This window comes from Myotis brandtii, unplaced genomic scaffold, assembly GCF_000412655.1.
Source record: "Myotis brandtii unplaced genomic scaffold, ASM41265v1 scaffold26, whole genome shotgun sequence".
Lineage (NCBI taxonomy): Eukaryota > Metazoa > Chordata > Mammalia > Chiroptera > Vespertilionidae > Myotis > Myotis brandtii.
The window spans coordinates 1,163,972-1,184,697 of NW_005359880.1; the positions used below are offsets into that span (position 1 = coordinate 1,163,972).

The window sequence follows — 20,726 nt, forward strand, 5'->3', positions numbered from 1 at the left end:
GGGCGTGGCCCCCCCCCCCCCCCCGATCACCCCACTGGTCGCCCCACAGAGGGAGGCGACCGTCGGTGGCAACGGGGCCAGGGAGCAGGCAGCACCAGGCCAGCCAAGGTGGGTGCCAGCAGGGGCCCCCCGATCGCCCTGCCAGTCACCCTGTAGAGGGAGGTGACCAGCAGGGGCGGTGGTGGGGGGCGAGGCCGATGAGTGGGTGGCACCAGGCTGGCCAAGGCAGGTGCCAGCTGGGGTCCCCCAATTGCCCCGCCGGTCACCCCACAGATCGGCCCTGATTGCCGGCCACCCTAGTGACCTACCTGTGCATGAATTTTATGCACATGGCCTCTAGTGTGTGTGTGTGTGTGTGTGTGCATGTGTGTGTGTACATATATATATATATACACACACATAAGTACATATACACATAAGTGTGTATATATATATATATCAGATGACAGTCAAAACTTTAATTCTCTAAATGAAGGAGCAGTTTATGTGATGATAATCTTTAAAATAAAAGACTATGACACAAAGTGATGGGTTTGTTCTCAAATGGAATAGAGATACCATTTGAAATTCTATTTTGAATTATAACTGATAAACAGTAACAAATATCTACACTAATAAAAGAGAAACATGGTAATTGGCGTACGACCGCTACCCTTCCCATTGGCTAATCAGCATATCCTTATGCAAATTAACTGTCAGCCAAGATGGCGGCCGGCAGCCAGGCAGCTGGAAGCGAACATGAGGCTTCCTTGCTTCAGTGACTGCAGACTCCAACATTCCCCGCCTGACTTGCCGGCCACTGAGTTGCAACTCTAAGCAACTATGTACTATGTTGCAAATAAGAAGCTAAACAAAACCCTAGAAACCAGCTTTCAGCCTGCCGGGATCTCAGAGCTGAAGTTATACATTGTTTCGATTATAGAACGGCAAACAAACCAGATACGAAGCCTCAGAGCTAGAGCCAGAGCTAAAGCTGGCCCAGAATAAAATAAAAAAAGAGAAAAAAAAGGAGCGGTTGGGAGCTTCAGTCAACAACCGCCAGCCTGAAAGCAGCCCTCAGCCCCTCACCCAGACTGGCCAGGCACCCCAGTGGGGACCCCCACCCTGAAGGGTGTGTGACCAGCTGCAAACAGCCATCATCCCCTCATCCAGGCTGGCCAGGCACCCCAGTGGGGACCCCCACCCTGAAGGGTGTGTGACCAGCTGCAAACAGCCATCATCCCCTCATCCAGGCTGGCCAGGCACCCCAGTGGGGACCCCCACCCTGAAGGGTGTGTGACCAGCTGCAAACAGCCATCATCCCCTCATCCAGGCTGGCCAGGCACCCCAGTGGGGACCCCCACCCTGAAGGGTGTGTGACCAGCTGCAAACAGCCATCATCCCCTCATCCAGGCTGGCCAGGCACCCCAGTGGGGACCCCCACCCTGAAGGGTGTGTGACCAGCTGCAAACAGCCATCATCCCCTCATCCAGGCTGGCCAGGCACCCCAGTGGGGACCCCCACCCTGAAGGGTGTGTGACCAGCTGCAAACAGCCATCATCCCCTCATCCAGGCTGGCCAGGCACCCCAGTGGGGACCCCCACCCTGAAGGGTGTGTGACCAGCTGCAAACAGCCATCATCCCCTCATCCAGGCTGGCCAGGCACCCCAGTGGGGACCCCCACCCTGAAGGGTGTGTGACCAGCTGCAAACAGCCATCATCCCCTCATCCAGGCTGGCCAGGCACCCCAGTGGGGACCCCCACCCTGAAGGGGGTGTGACCAGCTGCAAACAGCCATCATCCCCTCATCCAGGCTGGCCAGGCACCCCAGTGGGGACCCCCACCCTGAAGGGGGTGTGACCAGCTGCAAACAGCCATCATCCCCTCATCCAGGCTGGCCAGGCACCCCAGTGGGGACCCCCACCCTGAAGGGGGTGTGACCAGCTGCAAACAGCCATCATCCCCTCATCCAGGCTGGCCAGGCACCCCAGTGGGGACCCCCACCCTGAAGGGGGTGTGACCAGCTGCAAACAGCCATCATCCCCTCATCCAGGGCCTCTAGTCATATTATAAAGGGTTATTATCAAGGGATGGTATGTACCTTAGAAATTTTCATCTTGAATACCACCAGAAGAATGCCTTTAGAAATTAAATGTATACTAGTCTTTCTCCTATCCATTGCAGGAATATCCTCACGAGAAAGCTTACAGGTGTTTGTTACTATCTTGTGATTTTTAACTGCCCTGAATCACAGCAGGCTTCTGTTTGAGATTAGTCACACATTGCCAATGACTTTTGAGTATACTATTTTCACTTGCTTCTCACTGCATTCTAGTTTTATTCTGATGTTAAAAAAAAACCTCATCTAATTTAGGTTAATTTCTTAGTTTTTAAAATTAAAGTCAAGCTATCATCTACAAAACCCATCTTATCTGGCAATCATTACCTGTGTGTCAACTAGTTCTGAGCATCTACTTGGCCATTCCAATCTAAAGGTGCTCTTATTCGCTTCTTTACTTCTTTGTTGTACATACTATTCTTTCTCATTGTAGCCATCTATATATTTACAGAAAATACTCAGGATAACGCCACTGCTACAGATTTCAGAACAAACCATGTCACAAAAGACAATACACACTCATTCTTTTTAATATAATTTTCTCATCGTCTCTACCTCATTTTGTTAGGTTCCATTTAAATGTTTCATATTAACTTTCCCAAAAGTTTGCAGTGTGATCAAGTTCTGTGAGTCAGAAAAGTTCCTGGGATATTGTTACCATGATAACATGTGCTTTGAGATGCAAGCTCTGGACTCCTAGCAGGTTTAGGGTTCATTTGGAGGGAAAGAAATATCATTTTCAAAGGAAGCATGCACACAGAATGATCTTTTAATTGAACTGATTCAATAGTTGCTATGTCTATGACATTCATTATTACATTTTAAATTTAAAATACTTCTTTGAGGAATTTAGGCTAACTTCAGTTCAGCCAACTGAATCCTCCATGTGCAGCTAGAAAATATAATGCTTTTAATTAATACCATTACATATTCATGGGTTTCGTAACACCAAAGAAATAAGTTATTCTCTTTTCATTGAGATATTATAATTTTAGAAATGTGTTAGAAATATTGAAGTACAAAGGAACACCGTTGCAATGAGGACTGACTTTCAGTGATGTTATGGTAGCTATTTATTAACACCGGGCAAAATAATGTTAGTCATGCTAATCATTTTTGCTTTAATTTTTGCATTTGATACATTTTTATATTAATTTATATTTATAGAAAGATTTAGAAACTAAGCTGTTAACAGTCACTATTTATGTATTGTTTGGATATTTTTATGTCTTATTTTTATAATTTAAAATAATTGTGAATTGATTTTTAGAAATTTCTATTTTCTTACATTTTACCCTAATTTTTCAAAATATTTATTCCATATAAATCCATGCAAAATTCGCAGAATTCTCATTCTGCATTAATCTGTATATGAAGTAACTCAGCAGTTGGATTTAGGTAACTTGTAAAAGAAATAATTATAGAAAGTTGATATTTTATTTTCAAATAATTCATTATTTAAAAACAAGTATCACTTTTGAGGATTATTTTTGGTACAGGATTTTTTATAATTGTGCTTAACTTTGATGTATCTTAAAAGTGATAATTGTCTTTAATCAGCAATGGAAGATTCCTGTAAGAAGTCTTGTCATTGTACACCGATACTTGGAGAGTGCATTAAGGGTATGTCTCATATGACGTCATGTATCTGGAGGATTATGGGAAGGATCAGCTCATCCAAGAATCCTGATGTTGAAGACAAACCCTTTATAAAAGAATTCTGTTAACATTATAAAAGACAAACCCTTATAAAAGAATTCTGTTAACATTTTGGTGTTATTCTTTTTAAGAAATATTAAAACAGCCTGGTCCGCGCTGTTCAGAGGTTGAGCATCACCTTATGAACCAGGAGGTCATGGTTTGATTCCCTGTCAGGGCATGTGCCTGGGTTGCGGGCTTTGATCCCCAGTAGGGGGCGTGCAGGAGGTAGCCAATCAGTGATTCTCTCTCATTATTGATGTTTCTGTCACTTTTTCTGTCTCCCTTTTTTTCTCTGAAATCAATAAAAACATACTTTAAAAAAGAAATATGCCGAAACCGGTTTGGCTCAGAGGATAGAGCGTCGGCCTGGGGACTGAAAGGTCCCAGGTTCGATTCCGGTCAAGGGCATGTACCTGGGTTGCGGGCACATCCCCAGTGGGAGATGTGCAGGAGGCAGCTGATCGATGTTTCTCTCCCATCGATGTTTCTATCTATCTATCTCTCTCCCTTCCTCTCTGTAAAAAATCAATAAAATATATTTTAAAAAAAAGAGAAATATTAAAACAGCACTTCAATATTTGGTTATGTAATTGTCCATTCAGATATTTATCTATGCTGGAGTTCATTAGAATATTCATTTTTAGAAATTGAAATTGAAATATTTAGTTATACTTTCTTTTCATTAAAATATAAATTATCCTAATGAGAAAGTAGAAGCATGAATTTCCAAAAAGGGGTGCTAGAGAGTGAAGTTGTCTCTATAAATAAATGTACCTCTCAAGTATAACACATTATACAATAGACATACAGAGCTATGTATTAGGCACTGATTTGAGCACTTGGAAAGTTAAATAATGACTGTTGAGCACTGCATGGTTTAATCTTAGATACTTCCTATTTATGTCTTAGTCAAAATGATTTTTTATGTGTGTTTTTAATGTCCAAACAGAATTTATTTATGTGATAACGGCATTTAACTTGGCATATCCCAGTACTCCTTGGAGATTTAAGCTGTTTTGCATGCCACCAAACACAACTTACGACTTTCTCTTGCCTGCTGGAATCCCAAAGAACACTTCAAATTTGAATGGATATTATGAGCCACTTTTAGAAGCTAAATTTAATTCAAGTGGTACCTACTATTCTAACTTAACATCCAAAACAACTTTCCACTGTTGCATTTGGAGTGAGGAAAATGAAAACTGCTCTGTACAAGCAGACAACATTGAAGGGAAGGCATTCGTTTCAACAGTAAATTCTTTAGTTTTTCAACAAATAGGTAAGTATTTTAATGTTCCAAGATTTAGCTGTTATTCAGCTGTATTGAACAAAATGTTTTTATTCTCTGAAAACTGCATGGAATTGATGTCTTATGGATGGGATTCTTAACATGTATTATAATTTTGTATTAGTAACAGAATTAGGATTCATCATGTGACCAAACTAATAAGCCCCCAATTTTTTTTATGTCCCATAAAATAAGATAAGAATGTAATGAAGGAACTTATTTTAAACTATAAATACATTTCTTGTGGTCTTCTAAGTGTGCTTTAAAATAGAAAAGGCACACCTAACTTATTAAATTGATAAAATATTTAAAATATTCAATTGTTAAATTAGTTACATTTTAAAGCATTGTGAGTAATAATATTTGTTCAAACAAAGAATTGCTCTGTACCCAATAGATCTTTTAAATCAAGGAGTTTTTGTTGTGTGAGGTTAATGCATACTGAATGTAGCTAGTATAGTTAATAATGCTGCATCTGGAGATCTAAACAACAAAATTATTTCTAAGCCTTCTGGAAGAGCTAATAGAGCAGAGTCACTTGATGCGGCACTATAAAGGCACACATATGTATAGCATTCCTATGTAGGATTAATCAGGATTTCTCAGCTTCTACACTATTGACATTTTGGGCCAGATAATTCTTGGTTAGGCAGGGCTGTTCTGTGCATTGTAGGATGTTTAGCAGTATTTCTGGCTTCTACCCACTAGATGCCTGTACCACTCCCTCTCCAGTTGTGACAATCACAACATAGCTCCAGGGTTTGCCAGATGCCCCATGGAGGACCAAATGGCCCTGGTGGAGCACCACTGATTCGATGGAAGAAACACTCCAGTTTGTGGAAATCAGTTTAGGAATAAGGATAAAGCATACATATGCAATAAAATCAGAGTTTTAAAATAAGTTAGCAGTGCCTCCAATTGAATCTATAGTCTTTTAATTTTGTTATAAATGTTTTATTCCACTGCATTGTCACTAAAATTAAGCACTTAAAAAAATTTGTAAAGAAACTTAGCCTTTCTAGTGATTATTAAATGTATTAAGAATGAACATAAGAAATCAGGGTCCTTAGGATGAGCTTTGAAATGATAAAACAAAAGTTAATATTTTTTTCACATAAAAGGAATGACCACAATGCTGTAGATTTTAATTTTATATACTGTATAAATAAAGGCTAATAGCTAGTTACTTCTGAATGAGTTAGTCTTTAAAACTAAAATTATTAATTTAAGTGGTGGTTACTGAGGATTTCCATTGATTATTCTGCCAAGTGGGGCTCAAGATATCTTTTAGGTTTGGGGAAATATGTTACTGTTGCCCTAAGATAGTTTAAGACTATCTTAAACTACTCTTGCTTTCTAAATTACAAACCACCTATAGTTTATCTTACATTACCAGCTGAGTTTTTCAGTGTGCTGTGAAATAAACTTTCATCAGTTATATTTGGAGCCTGTAATATTATAATAACGAGAATTTAAGACATTCATCATAGTTCAAATGTGAATCACCTTGCTTTTATTGCTAAAATAGACACATAAATATTGCTCCACATTTGCTTGTACTTTGATATTTAATGTTCTCTTTTCTCTTGGAAAGTGAGCCTGAACTGAGCTATGTGAGGATTTTGTTTTGAGGATTGTCCTATGTAAGTGATTCAGGATAAAAAGGTCTAAGAAGCAATAATTGAATTTAATTCTTCTTTAAACAAAAAGGGAACTGAAGGCCAAAGGCACTGAATGACTTTGGCAAACACATACCACTAGGTAGAGCCTGTTTTGTTTTATTTTCTCTCAGAATGGGCAGTGTGAGTTGTATCAGAACACTGGTAAATTTAATTTAGCTCTTCTCTTTCAGGGAGTTGTTCAGAATGTTTTTCAGATTTAAAGCAGTTTATTTTTAATTCAGGTGCAAACTGGAACATACAGTGCTGGATGAAAGAGGACTTGGAATTATTCATCTGTTATATAGAGCCATTATTTAACAATTCTTTCAAGAATTATGACCTTAAGGTCCATCTTTTATATGTTCTGTAAGTACCAACTAAATTAATTTGTACATTTCTATGACACATTTTTTAAAAAAAATGTGTAGAAGTAGATTATGAAACCTCTCCTATCCATACATTTCCTTTGATGTCTATGTAAGTTTCTAGGTGGCAGTTTATATATTTTTTTTATACAACTTTCTTTTCCATTAGTTTTTCTCTTTTCTCCTCTTTATTCAGGTGGCAAGACATTGCAGATATGAATGGGCATATATTCTGAAAAAAAGTCTGAGCTCAATTTAGGGGTCTTAGAGTGGAGGATGGGAATTTTTTTTCTATTTATTTTTCACAGGCTAGTGGTTGGGACAGAAGGGCACAGGGTTTTAGTTTTAGTGGTTGCTGATGTGTACTGGCCCGCACATGAAGCTGTGGGAGCACAAGAGTCGTGTGGGAGCCTTGGTGAGGATATCTAGGACAGCTGGTGAGAGAAGAGAGGTGGGAGGGCTGCCTAAGGAAGGAGACCGGCTGAGTTGAGTTTTCAGGGCTGAAGAAGAGCTAATAAGAAAAAAAAATGTGAGTAGGTAGTATTGAGAAGCAGGTCAGCATTACCTGGAAGTTTCTTAGAAACTGAACTAGTGAGCCAGAAATTCTGAGGGTGGGGCCTGTAGGTCTAGGTTTTACCAAGCCCTTAGGTGATTCTGATGGAACTGAAGTTTGAAAATCCCTGGTGTAGAGGTTACTAAGACATATTTTGGAGTTGGACCACCTGGCTCTACCACTTACTAAATGTACACTCACAGCACTGGCTATGCCTAACAGCATTCCTCACTCTAGAAATTAACTCACTGGACATATTCACACAAATGCTTTGCAATGATTTGTTGAACCAATATTGCTAAAGTGCTTTCTAAGAAATTTTTGTTAATTTACCCCTCAGAAATGTATTGATGAGGCAAAATTATTATTTTTTAAATTTTATTTTTATTGATTTCAGAGAGGAAGGAAGAGAGAGACAGAGATAGAAACATCAATGATGAGAGAGAATCATTGATTGGTTGCCTGCTACATGCCCCCTACTGGGGATTGAGCCTGCAACCCGAGCATGTGCCCTGACTGGGAATCAAACCGTGACCTCCTGGTTCATAGGTCAATGCTCAACCACTGAGTCACGATGGCTGAGCGAGGCGAAAGTTACTGATGAAGAAATAATATTGTCTAAAGGTGGGACTAGAGAGAGGTCAATTGTGCCAGATATAACAGAACGGAATAATAAGGTCTGAGTAATATCTATTGACTTGACAGTGTGGAAGTAATGGAAACTTTGGCCAGAGCTGTTTCAAGGAGTGGAAAGGGAGGTAGCCAGAACCAAACAAAACTTGGGGGAAGGATCCTGAAGAGCTGACTTCTGAGGAGTTGGTACTGGTTCCTCAGGCACTTGATGGAGGGACCCTATAGAGCTGAAACTCATGTATTTGAGGAGGGGATGCTGGATCGCCTGTATTGAAAGGTCTCCGAGGAGGCATGTTATGGCTGGTTCTGAGAATGTGGGGGGAAAAGACCTGGTTACTGAAATCACCTGCAGCGACCCAGGTGAAGAGCCTTTGCTGGGGTGATGAATAGGAAACAAAACAAGAAGGATCAAGTCCCTGTTCCTCCATCAGCCTTCTAGTGTCCTAGCACCCCTTATAGGTAGAGATTAACCAGCATCCAGGGGTTGTGCAGGGTTCAGCTGCAGCGTGGGAAAGCAGAGTATAGAGGGTGGGTTTGAAGATGAGAGACAAAAGCTTCGCCAGCATAGCTCACCCCGTTGGCTACATAGCAGCCACACATACCTTTCTACACATACTGGAACTACGACTTCCCTGTAGCTTCATGCTTTCACTTACTAAGGTGCAACTACATTTTGAACAAAAGGAGACACTAAAATAGGGAGATGCTATGTGCCAATTGTTGTATCCATTTCTGTGCAACATTTACAATTCTGATATCTGGGCAATATTAATTTCTCTTTACATTCAGACACAGTCTCGCCTAAATGAATATTCTGTAAACTAAATACTAAATTGTAAAGAATCCTTATGTAAAATGATAGGGGAAGGAGGTGATTCAGAGGAAATTACTTAATATATAAAAATAAAAAATTAGTTAATATATGTATTTGTATATACTACATACAAAAATACAGTTAATGTAAATCAAAAAGGAAGAACATATGCTTAATGGACATCATCCTCATTTTTGTGCTGGTTATCAGGCTGTGGTTAATACTTATAACTTATGTTGAACTATTTCTTAAGGTTATCCCAAGCGTTGCCCAGGTAGGGTGTCCTTGCTGTCACCCCTGACATTGAACGTCTCTGTGCTAATAATTTCCACATCTCAGTGCTGGTCCCTAGATGCTACCACTGATGAGTCTAAAAGCGCCTGCCATCCCTGCTCCTCTGTGGAGTCCTCATCAGGGCCGGTGTCCTGAATGGGGGCATCTGATGGGTGAGGACGTGCCCTCGCTGCCAGTGTTTCAGCCTTACAGAATGGTGGATTTTCCACTCTGATGCCGGACAGCCCAGGCACCTACATAAATGTCCACAACAGAAATGGCTGGACTATAAATCCAAGAGGCCCAAGAAGCCTAGCTGAGATTGTGAAGGTTGGAAGGTGGAGGAATACAGGCAATGCCAGGCTAAGGGTGGACATTTAAAGCATGGGGAAGAATGAGCTTAGTTCTAGTCTATAGAAAGTGACCCAGCAGGGAGAGAATAGTTGGAGATCTAATAGAAAGGGACCTATTGGAGGTATATGATAGATAGTGAGTAGTTGAATAGGCAAGTTCCAGATAAAGAGCACAGATAGAGGAATGAAGAACGGTCACTTTGTCTTCTGAGTATTGAGACAATAAAGGAAGCCCTAGGTCAGTGGTCGGCAAACTCTAGTCAACAAAGCCAAATATCAACAGTGCAACGATTGAAATTTCTTTTGAGAGCCAAATTTTTTAAACTTAAACTATATAGATAGGTACATTGTTATTAACTTAATTAGGGTACTCCTAAGGCTTAGGAAGAGCCACACTCAAGGGGCCAAAGAGCCGCATGTGGCTCGCGAGCCGCAGTTTACCGACCATGGCCTATGGGGATGAAGATATAGCTGAAGTTTGGGGCAGAACATTTCCTGCTTTATTGGGTAAAACAGACTTTAGCACAGAGAAAAGAATGCATTTGCAATGTAGTACATTCCTACAGTGACCTAAATACTTTGGATCACTTTTTATTTTAAGTACACAAAGTACACAAGTGCAATTGCAAAATTACAATTTGCAAGCACTTTGTTTTACATTTCAAAAATGCCACCATCAAGTTGTTGACACATTTATGTACAAAACAGATTAATACCTGCTACAAAGCACTCTTTGTGAGAATGCAAACTCTAATAACAGAAAAAAAAGGGGCAAAAGCATCAACATCATTACATAAGTTTAAAAGACAGTTTTTAAACCTGGGTTGCAGGCTTGATCCGAGGTCCTGGTTGGGGTGTGTATGTGTGAGGCAACTAATTCATGTAGTTTCTCTCTCATTGATGTTTCTCTCTCTTTCTTCCTCTCTCTCCCTCTCTCCCTTCCACTCTCTCAAGAAAATCAATGGAAAAAATGTCATTGGGTGAGGATTAACAAAAACAAAACAACAACAAAAAAGAAAATTATGATAAGTTAACTAGATTTTTAAAATCTTGCTCATATGATGAATTTAGCAGATTCTTTTTACCTGCTTTTATTCTTAACTCAGGTTTCTAAAAATATCAATACAGGAAAACCTATCCTAAGTGCATTCAATTCGAGAAGCGATCTCTCTTTTTCCCCACATTAATTCTTCTATCCTTTGTATGATTTGGTTTAATCTGATGAATATGTATATTTTACCAATTGTCACATACTAGTTCTGCCTTGAATTTTATTTTTTGTGCACATCTTTGTGCAATATATCTCTAAGTAATTCAAATAAGACTCTTTAGATCTGGAGGAAGAGATGGCCAGAATAACACATGAGACCTCCATGGAAGAGAAAATCCATAATGGTGGTTACTATAGAAAAGTTTTTAATCAAAATCACCTTCTGTGGACATTAGGAAATTCACAAGAGAAATCTTTCAAATGCTTCCATGTGTAAATAATTATATTTTTAAAAAGAACTAACACCTAATATTTATAAGAGTTTTAAAGTCCTATAAAAATGTCCCTTTAGGGAAAGCGTTGTTTGAGCTCAGATATTAATGTTTGTCAGAGAATCTGAAGGAGAGATACCAAAGAAATGTGATATCCTGGAACTGCTTTAGACCTTTTATCTTAGATCTAGGATGGAAATCCTCTTCTTCCTTCATGAGTTGCCTACTGTGTACACCAGACACTGAGCTGAGTGTGGGGAACAATGTTAACTCGACTGAGCCCTTGCCCTCCTGGAGCTAATAGTAAAGACAAAGGACATAATAAAGTTTGAAAATGCTGTCATGTAATAAACACAGGGACACGTGGAAACATACTACAAGTATTCTGAGGGGGCAGAGAAGAATGAGCCAGATAGAGTGAAGGGCATTTGCAAAGGCCCGTAGGCACACGTAGACATTTGAAGACTTGAAACGTTGAGTGTGATTGGGTCCGGAAGCTGGGGGATGATGACAGATCAATGTGGATGACTAAGCAAGGGTTATCCAGAGAGTGTGGACTTTTGTAACTCCCGTTTATAACGTGGATTTCCTTGGTCACACGTTTTCATCAAGTAGCCACTCCATTTCACTACATCTAGTTTACTTGGTCTCTTCACTATTACTCCTGTCAGCCCTCTTGGTGATTTCAACATCCACATGGGTTATCTTCAATTTCTTGAATACTTTACTTTCATTATTCTTTTTTTTCCTTTTACCCCATCTAATTAACCCTTTCTCATGGACATACTCCAGACCTTGTCATTAATGATAAGCATGTTATTTCTATAATCTCAGTTTCAAGGATCCCACACTTTGACCCTTTCTCCTCCTACCTCTTGTGTTAAGCTTACTCCCTCAACCTCAGGAGTAATCCTCCATGTTTAGTGGCTCTGCCTTTTGGGTACCTGAACATGACACAGGGCTGGGGAACTCAAGCAGAGCCCAGAAATATTGCTGATTCAAGAAGACAGAGATAGAAGTTCAGATAGTATATAGGGGCTTGAATTCATGGAGCAGAGTACTTGAAGCAGGGATGCGCACAGAAACTATTATGGGGGACCCCTTGACTCTTTGGCTGGATACCAGTCTGCCATGATGGTAGGTAGGAAAGCTACTTAGAAGAGAACAGTTACCAGGAGCTGTAAGCTAAACAATCCCCAGAAGTCACATGGGACCAAGAATAATTAAATTTTCCACCAAGTAGATTGGAGAGACCTTGTTGGATGTCAATGACTTTTAGTAGAAACCCCATAATAACCTACTTTTAAGTGGGGCCAGATTACTCCTAGATTCAAGGCTTCTCTATACTATCTTCCCCCAAACTAAAAAAAAAAAAAGCTTAAAAGGCTTAGACTAGTGCTGAAGTAACTTTACTGACTGCCAGAACAAAATCGTCCATTCTTTTAGAGTAAGCATAATATTCACAATGTCTGTCATCCAGTAAAAAAGCATAATATTCACAATGTCTGGCATCCGGTAAAAAATACTAAAGGAACAGGAAATACACTTTTCTGTATATGAAGTAACAGAAAAATATAACCTATAACCAGGAGAAAAATAAAAATCAGTCAATAGAAAAAGACCCAGAAATGACAGAGATGATAGAATTAACAGACAAGGATACCTATTATTAATATACTCCACATGCTCTGGACATAAAGAAAAATATTAATATAATCTATATATATAAAAGGCTAATATGCAAAGTGTCCCCTCGGGAGTTCGACTGGGAGAATGGGAGTTCCATCGCTTGCTATGACATGCGCTGACCACCGGGGGCAATGTGGAACATGGCAAGTGACCAGCGGCAGTGGCGGGGCACTGAGGGAGCTAGGAAAGGAGGAGGCGGGGAGGTGGGGAGGCGGTGACAAGGAACCACGTGATGGTGGCATGCCTGGGTGGCAAGGGAAGGAGGAGGTGGGGAGGCGGGGAACCTGATCAGCCCTGATAGCCAACCAGGCCTAGGGACCCTACCCATGCACCAATTTCATGCACTGGGCCTCTAGTGCTATATAATAAAACCCTAATATGAAAATAGACTGAATAGCGGAACAACCGGCTGAGTGACCAGTTGCTATGATGCGCACTGACCACCAGGGGACAGGTGCTCAATGCAGGAGCTGCCTCCTGGTGGTTAGTGCACTCCCACAGGGGGAGCATTGCTCAGCCAGAAGCCGGGCTCACAGCTGGTGAGAGTAGAGGCAATGGTGGGAGCCTCTCCCGCCTCCACTGCAGTGCTAAGGAGTAGGGAGCCGAGTGGTAAGGAGCAGTGAGCAGGCAGGTGGTAAGGAGCTAGGAGTCCCAGACTGCAAGAGGGCGCAGGCTGGGCTGAAGGACCCCCCCCCTCCAGTGCACGAATTTTGTGCACCAGGCCTCTAGTGAGGCTATAAAACATGAAATTGATGATAAAAAAGAACCGACTGAAATTTTTAGAGAAGAAAAATACATTATTTTTAAAGTAAATAAAAGTGTTCACAGTTAATTGGGTCATTTTAGAAATAGTGTTATTCAATCAAGAAACATTTAGTGTGTACAGGTCACAGTGCTAGGCTCTGTGAGAAGTATACTTTCCATTCTTCCCTTTTTTCCTTCCTTCCTTCCTTCCTTCCTTCCTTCCTTCCTTCCTTCCTTCCTTCCTTCCTTCCTTTCTTTCTTTTCTCATCTCCTTCTCCCTCTCTCTTCCTTCCTCCCTATAAAGATGGACTCATGGATTATTTTAATTTACGGGCTATAATCACTTTCATTATTTTATTTTTCAAATGATCTCATTGGCTAGTTGAAGCTTATTCAAGCTGGTCCTTGTGTCCCTTTGATGTGTCCCATCTTTTACATTTGTTTTTGAGGATTTTTTACTTTCCAGCATTACAATGTTTCAGGTTGATTTTATACTTTTCCTGCTATAACACTGGAAACTGCTATTTCTCTAAGGAGCCCCGATTCTTTTTTATTGGAGAATGGTATTTACAAAGCAGTATCTGGGGGCTAGATGTTTACTGTTACTTGGGTTGCACTGTTGCTAGGTCCTCTTAACTATAGAGCTAGTTATATGTGTACACACACAATACAGACATGTTACATATGTATACACAAATCTACATATCTACATCTCTCTGTATATAAATATATTAAAAGTGTGTGTTCATACTAATATTTCCCATTTTACTCTAAAGCCACAGGATCTGTTCTAGCCTTTTTTCTTTTCCTGTAACTCCTTACTCCAGTAGTAAAACACCTGGCTTCCCTTTCCCACAATCTGTTACCTATTTGCTCAGTCCTAGAATACATATCAAGTTATTTTGAAATTGCTAACCCATACCACTGTGAAAAACATACTAATTAGAGTATAATGTTTAGACTTGTTTTGTCTTTGCTAAGGCTAACGCTTACATTGGCAAAATACTAGTTCCAAAGTTAATTAGGATTCCTTCTCCTCCTTCTCTGTCCCTTGTGGTTATATTATTAACTTGATACACTTTAAGGTCCATTTGTTTTTGTTACATTCCTCTTGTTTTCCTCTTTTATTTTCTTTCTCTCTCTCATCCTCGTTGATTTCTCATTGTTTGGTAATATTTTACATCAGAAGAGTACTTTGTGTTTTTACAAAATGCTTCTTAAACTTGTTTTCTTGATAAGATTTACCTAGTTCAGTGCTTCCCACTTGGACCTGATTCACAAGATCTGGGTTGGAGTCGGTAATTTGCATTTCTGTCAAGTTCCAGGTGATGCTGATGTGACTGGTTATGGACTAGACTTTGAGAACCACTGATCCGTAACACTTACTAAAAACAGATGCCTCAGCCCCAGACCTACCGAATTCTCCATGGAGAGTCTCGGAATCTATTTTTTAAGCCTCCATGTGACTCTTATGATAAGACTAGTCTGGGACACTAACCTGGTTTTGAAATTATTTGGGATTGGCAAAGTAGAATTTTTGGGTAACATTTATATAGATTACTAGTCTGAGATTTAAAATAAGTGACTTGACTAAATTACATACAAAGCTGATATTAAATTTTCCAATTCCTGTTAATTGGTTTGTCTATTATGTTTTGCTCTAAGTTTATGTCACAATCAGAAGTTTGGGTAGCACCAATTTGGTGTTATTCCTATAATAATTTAGTATAAATCTCGGCTTATAAAAGTTTTAATACATTCATAGAAAAATTTTCTGGAAACAAATAACTTGACCAAAGGTCAGAGGACAGAATGTGCTTTCTGTAAACTACTGTGGCTACCAAAAATGAAATTTCAATACTAAGTACTTATATATATGTAAATTTTGAGTGGAAAATGGACCAAATGTAAAATTTGCAAATAAGCCAAATTTAAAATTTATTTGACAGATGTTTTTGTTTATTTGTTTGTTTGTTTGTTTTTACTATTTCCCTTTCAAGTAAAGTGAGATTAAATAAATAGAAGCACTGTGTGTGTGTGTGTGTGTGTGTGTGTGTGTGTGTGTGTGTGTGAGTGTACTGGCAAGGCATAAAATAGCTTGCTGCATAAAAATATTTTAGGAATTTCAGTAATTCTTTCCTCCCAAAAAGGATTGAACTCGAAACTTGGGTATGTGCCCTGACCTGGAATCGAACCTGAAACCTTTTGGTGTACGGGATGATGTTCAACTAACTGAGCCGCTGGGCCAGGGCCAGAAATTCTTGTTTTGGTTATTTTAAGCCAATGTATCTCTTTTTTATTTTAAAATATTGACCATCATTTTAATCCTTATAGTTTAAAAGTATCAAATTTTTAGAGTATCATTTGATGTTCATAAATACTTAAAACTTTTAAAAGTCTTTTTGAAGGTAAAAGGAGTTCTCGTGCTGACTTTGGCAAGTAGCAAAGCTGGTGTAGTCCAGGTTTCACACAAACTTGGAAAAATTTCTGTTCTCCTAAATATGACAAATATCAAATGTTTTCCTCAAGGAAAAAAATAATTTGAAATAACTATATAATTCTCTAATGTTCTAATTTATAGAAATATTAACACAGCTCATATTAAGGATTCGTTAGTTGTGGCCCCTAAAGTCTTTATTATCCTGTATATAAAATGACAATGGCAACAGATAAATTTATCTTGTAATAATAAGGCATCTTGGGTGTAATGAAATGAGCACTGAAGATGGAAGGGCAAGACTTCATGTGAGGTCTACCTTCTCTCGGAGCCTCAGTTTCTTACCCATAAAGTAGGTGATACTAGTTCCCTCATAAGGTGGATTAAAAAATTGTAGTAGATATTGATTCTCAAGGTGTTTTATGTAAATTGTAAATATGTTATATTATGAAATTTGCTGATATATTTAATGTTGTTTCTCTGTTTCTGTGTCTTTTACCCATCAAGTACCCACCACTAAGGAATACAAAGTATTTTTGGCCTATAGCTGGGATTGAAATTTTTTTTCTTAAAGGGCCAGGTAGCTAATATTTTATTATTTAAAAAAAATATTTTTATTGATTTCAGAGAGGAAGAGAGAGGGAGAGAGAGATAGAAACATCAGTGATGAGAGAGAATCATTGATTGGCTGCCTCCTTCATGCCCCACACTGGGAATCGAGCCTGCAACCTGGACATGTGCCCTGGCCGGGAATTGAACCGTGACCTCCTGGTTCATAGGTCAATGCTCAACCACCGAGCCATGCTAGCTGGGATTGCTAGCCAGTATTTTAGATTTTGCAGGCCAGAGTGTCTCTGTCATAACCTTGTAGCCATAGTTAATACGTAAACAATTGAGCATGCCTCTTTTTATGGACACTAACATTTGAATTTTATATAATTTCCACATACCACAGAACATTCTTCCTTTTCTTTCTTTTCTTTTCTTTTCTTCTTCTTTTTTTTTTTTAGAAAACATTTGAAAATGTAAGAAACCATTCTTAGCTCAAAGACTGTACAAAAAGAGGTATATTTGGCTTGTGGGTTGTAGTTTCCTGACTCCTGCTTAGAACATTTGAAAATTAGTTTTAGATTGATTCTTAGAGTTTCGTGATAGGGTTATCTGTTGGGATGGCTTGGGAAATTTCTGAATAGAGATGCTTTTAAGAAAAAACAAATTATGAATTACTGTAATATGTATTCTATAGTTTTATATAATTATATATAGTTACTATGAATTTTTGCTACTTATTTTTAGCTTCTTTGTGTATATTGAAATTTTAAAGAATATGAAGATTGACTAAATAGAACACAACAGTGAAGTGTTATAGAAACCAAAGAGTTAATCTAATTGGTAATCAGCCCTATTCTACAATTATCCACTGTATTTAGAAAAGGATGGAATTGGCAAGACCATCTAAGTCAAGAGAGTGTAATTCCAGCTTATTTTTTATTTTAAAAAGAAAAATATCACTAGAATTTTTTATCCTTAAAAACATCAAAAAATATTAGTTGAGAATATATGTCTTGTTATCGGTTCAGTTCTATTTTTGTCTTAAAATTTGGGAGTTCTTCAGTCAAAGCTTCTGGCATAAAACCACAATTTATTCAATTTGTTCCATATCCCTTTGATAAAAGCTTTTATCTTAATCTGTGGAAAACACATAAAAGGCAAGGCATAATATTTTTAAAAATTACATTTTATTGGCTTTGTTTAAAGATTTATATAAAATGGAAAGTACTAAGTCAATCTACCTCTGATTAAAAACAGTATTTTATGGGTGTACAGCACTTCAAGTTTTCAAAGATACTTTTATGTAATTGTCTTTGATATTTACTACAACCTTGTAAAGATAGATATTGCAGGCATTTTCTCTGTCTTAAGGATTAAGGAAACCGAGGCTCATAAAATGCCCTTACATGTCTATGGCTCATAAGCAAACATAATAACTTGAGTTTAAGTCTCAGTGTGAATTTAGTGTGCTTTTTGCAACAATATTATTCCTTACACAGTGCTCAGCAGACTGCTTTCCACATTAAAAGGTCTGTATATGTTGTTTCCTGATTGGTATTTTAGAACTAAATGAATACTAAAGTCTATGATAAATTATGAAAATTTATCATAATTTAAAACATTTAATGCTAGTGGGACGTGTTTGGAAAGACTAGGGTACATTTCTTTCCTGTTGTGTTTATATCTGAATGCACATGTATTTACAAGTTAACACAATTTCTAAAGCAACACTTCCTCCACACTGAGTTTGTAATTGGTATATTTATCACATACAATTTATTATTTTAGTGGTTGCTTTAGGATTTATAAGATAGCCTGATATTATACCTCCAAGTGATATTACACCACTTCACTGCATAATAACACATCTCCCCCCTTTCTAAGCTTGGTGCTAATGTCATACATTTTACTTCTACTTATGGTATAAACCCCACACTACATGGTAATTATTTTTGCTTTAGATCATCCGTACATATTTACCCTCCATTAAATTTTATTTCTTTGTGTAGAACTAAACTTTCATTTGCTATCATTCATTTTCTTTTTGCCTGAAGGACTTTCTTTAACATGTTTTATAATGCAGGTCTCATGGTGGTGAATTCTTTCAGTTTTGGTATGCCAGCAAAAATGTCGTCATTTCACATTTATTTTGAAAGATATTTACATTGGGTATAGGATTTTAGGATAGCAATTTTTCTTCCCTTTTTGTACTTCTCTTCTTGCTTATATCATTTCTGACAGCTAACCTGCTTTGACCCTTATCTTTGTTTCCCTGATATAATGTGTGGCTTTGCCGATGCCCTTTATGCTGGGTGTCCAGAATAGCTTATTTCAATTTGGATTTTGTGTCCTACATTTTAAATATAGTCAGTACCTTTACATCTATATTAATGTTTGCCTCTCCTTTTTCACGTAGGCCTGAAGTGTTAGCAGAATCACCGTTGGTCCCCCAGAAAGGCAGTTTCCAGCTTGTTCAGTGCAACTGCAGTGCTCATAAATGTTGTGAATGCCATGTGTCTGTGCCAGCAGCCAAACTCAACTGCACTCTCTCTATGTATTTAAAAATCACATCTGGGGGAGTGGTTTTTCAGTCACCTTTAATGTCAGTTCAACCCATCACTATCGGTAAGTTGTGCATAAGAAAATCATAGATCTAAACATCAGTCATACAAACAGGTTAAACACGGCTTACAAAATTTGTCACTAGCTTATCTCACTTTCACCAGCTCTGTAATCATGGTAAACGTGGTGCCAGGGAGTATTGTGAGCAGCTTCTGGAATGGTTGTAGCATTCAGTCATTCAGTAGTAACAGTAGTATTGCTATCTTTGCAATTGTAACCTAAATTCTTGCTTGAAAACAGTTTTATTTCTTTAAATCCTGGATCTGTCTAATGAGATATACTAATAAAGTATTTGGTTATCACATTTTTACATCTCAGATAACTATTTATGAAAATAATTAGGAGCTTTTTTTTTTTGCCTGGATTTATTCCTTCAATAAATATTTCTTAGAGGCTCATGATTTGGGAGCTGTGGAAAACAGTGGTGAATGAGATAAAGTTCTTGCCTTACAGAGTAGGGACAAATAATAGTGGGCAGAGATAAACAAAAAGTAAACAAGGAGTAATTTTCTATACAAATCTGAGCAAAAGAAAAACTCAAATAATAGGTAATGCTCCATGTTTTCAGTGCAAAGATCCCCCTAAATTTTTGACCAGCTTGAATATGTCACTACAAATGTGACTAATATAAGTAAATGTTAACTTAAAATATTTAACTTTTTAATTCAGTTTTGTGTACATATGTTAAATAATATATTTTAATTATTAATATATAATTAAACAGTGTTACTATTTTTTCAGCTCATATTTCCTTAGGTAGTTATATATTAACTCTTTACTTGTATCTTTGCATCATTGTTTTTGACATCACTAGAGTCACTTTTCTAGGTATCTGAAACAATTTTCCTCACAATTTCTCCTTTACTTCTAAGTTATTGGGGATATATCACTTTTTGAATCTGCATATGACATTATATCTTAACATTAGGACTTTCAAGTAATTTGTCCTCCAGGTCACCTTTTAAGTAGTTGAAAGAACAAGATATGCTAAAATTTCAATTTGACTTCATTTTATGATTATCACAAGAAATGCTTCACTTAAAACATGTTCTTTTTTTTCTTTTTTTTTTTCTTAAGTGAAGCCCGATCCACCATTAGGTTTGCATATGGAAATCACAGACAGTGGTGATTTAAAGATTTCTTGGTCCAGTTCAACATTGGTACCATTTCAACTTCAATATGAAGTGAAATATTCAGAGAATTCTACAAGTATGAGAGAAGTAAGTATATTTTAGTAAAGGAAAAGTTGAGATGCAACTAAAGTAAAGGTGAGACTCATCTATGTCCCATAGAAAGTGCTCTCCGCATACCAAATATGCCTGCTCCTTGTAGAGCAGGATCCGTTATAACTTAACATTGCACCACTGGCGTTCATTTAAGATCAGCATAGGAACTTACCATATGAACAGCATTTCTGCATCTTCTGTAAAATGCTTTTAGAAAAATTATTTGACGTTACTC

At 38.1% G+C, this 20,726-nt stretch overlaps 1 protein-coding gene across 2 annotated transcripts in view; it reads left to right on the top strand.

Annotated features, from left to right (window-relative positions):
- LEPR (leptin receptor) overlaps positions 1 to 20,726 on the top strand; it is a 91,354-nt gene that overhangs the window by 39,075 nt on the left and 31,553 nt on the right. For both annotated transcript variants that reach the window (XM_005868029.2, XM_005868030.2), the window contains exons 3-6: positions 4,749 to 5,078; positions 6,991 to 7,114; positions 19,060 to 19,268; positions 20,343 to 20,485. In XM_005868029.2, the coding sequence (XP_005868091.1) occupies positions 4,749 to 5,078; positions 6,991 to 7,114; positions 19,060 to 19,268; positions 20,343 to 20,485 (806 nt within the window). The remainder of the gene's footprint in view (positions 1 to 4,748; positions 5,079 to 6,990; positions 7,115 to 19,059; positions 19,269 to 20,342; positions 20,486 to 20,726) is intronic.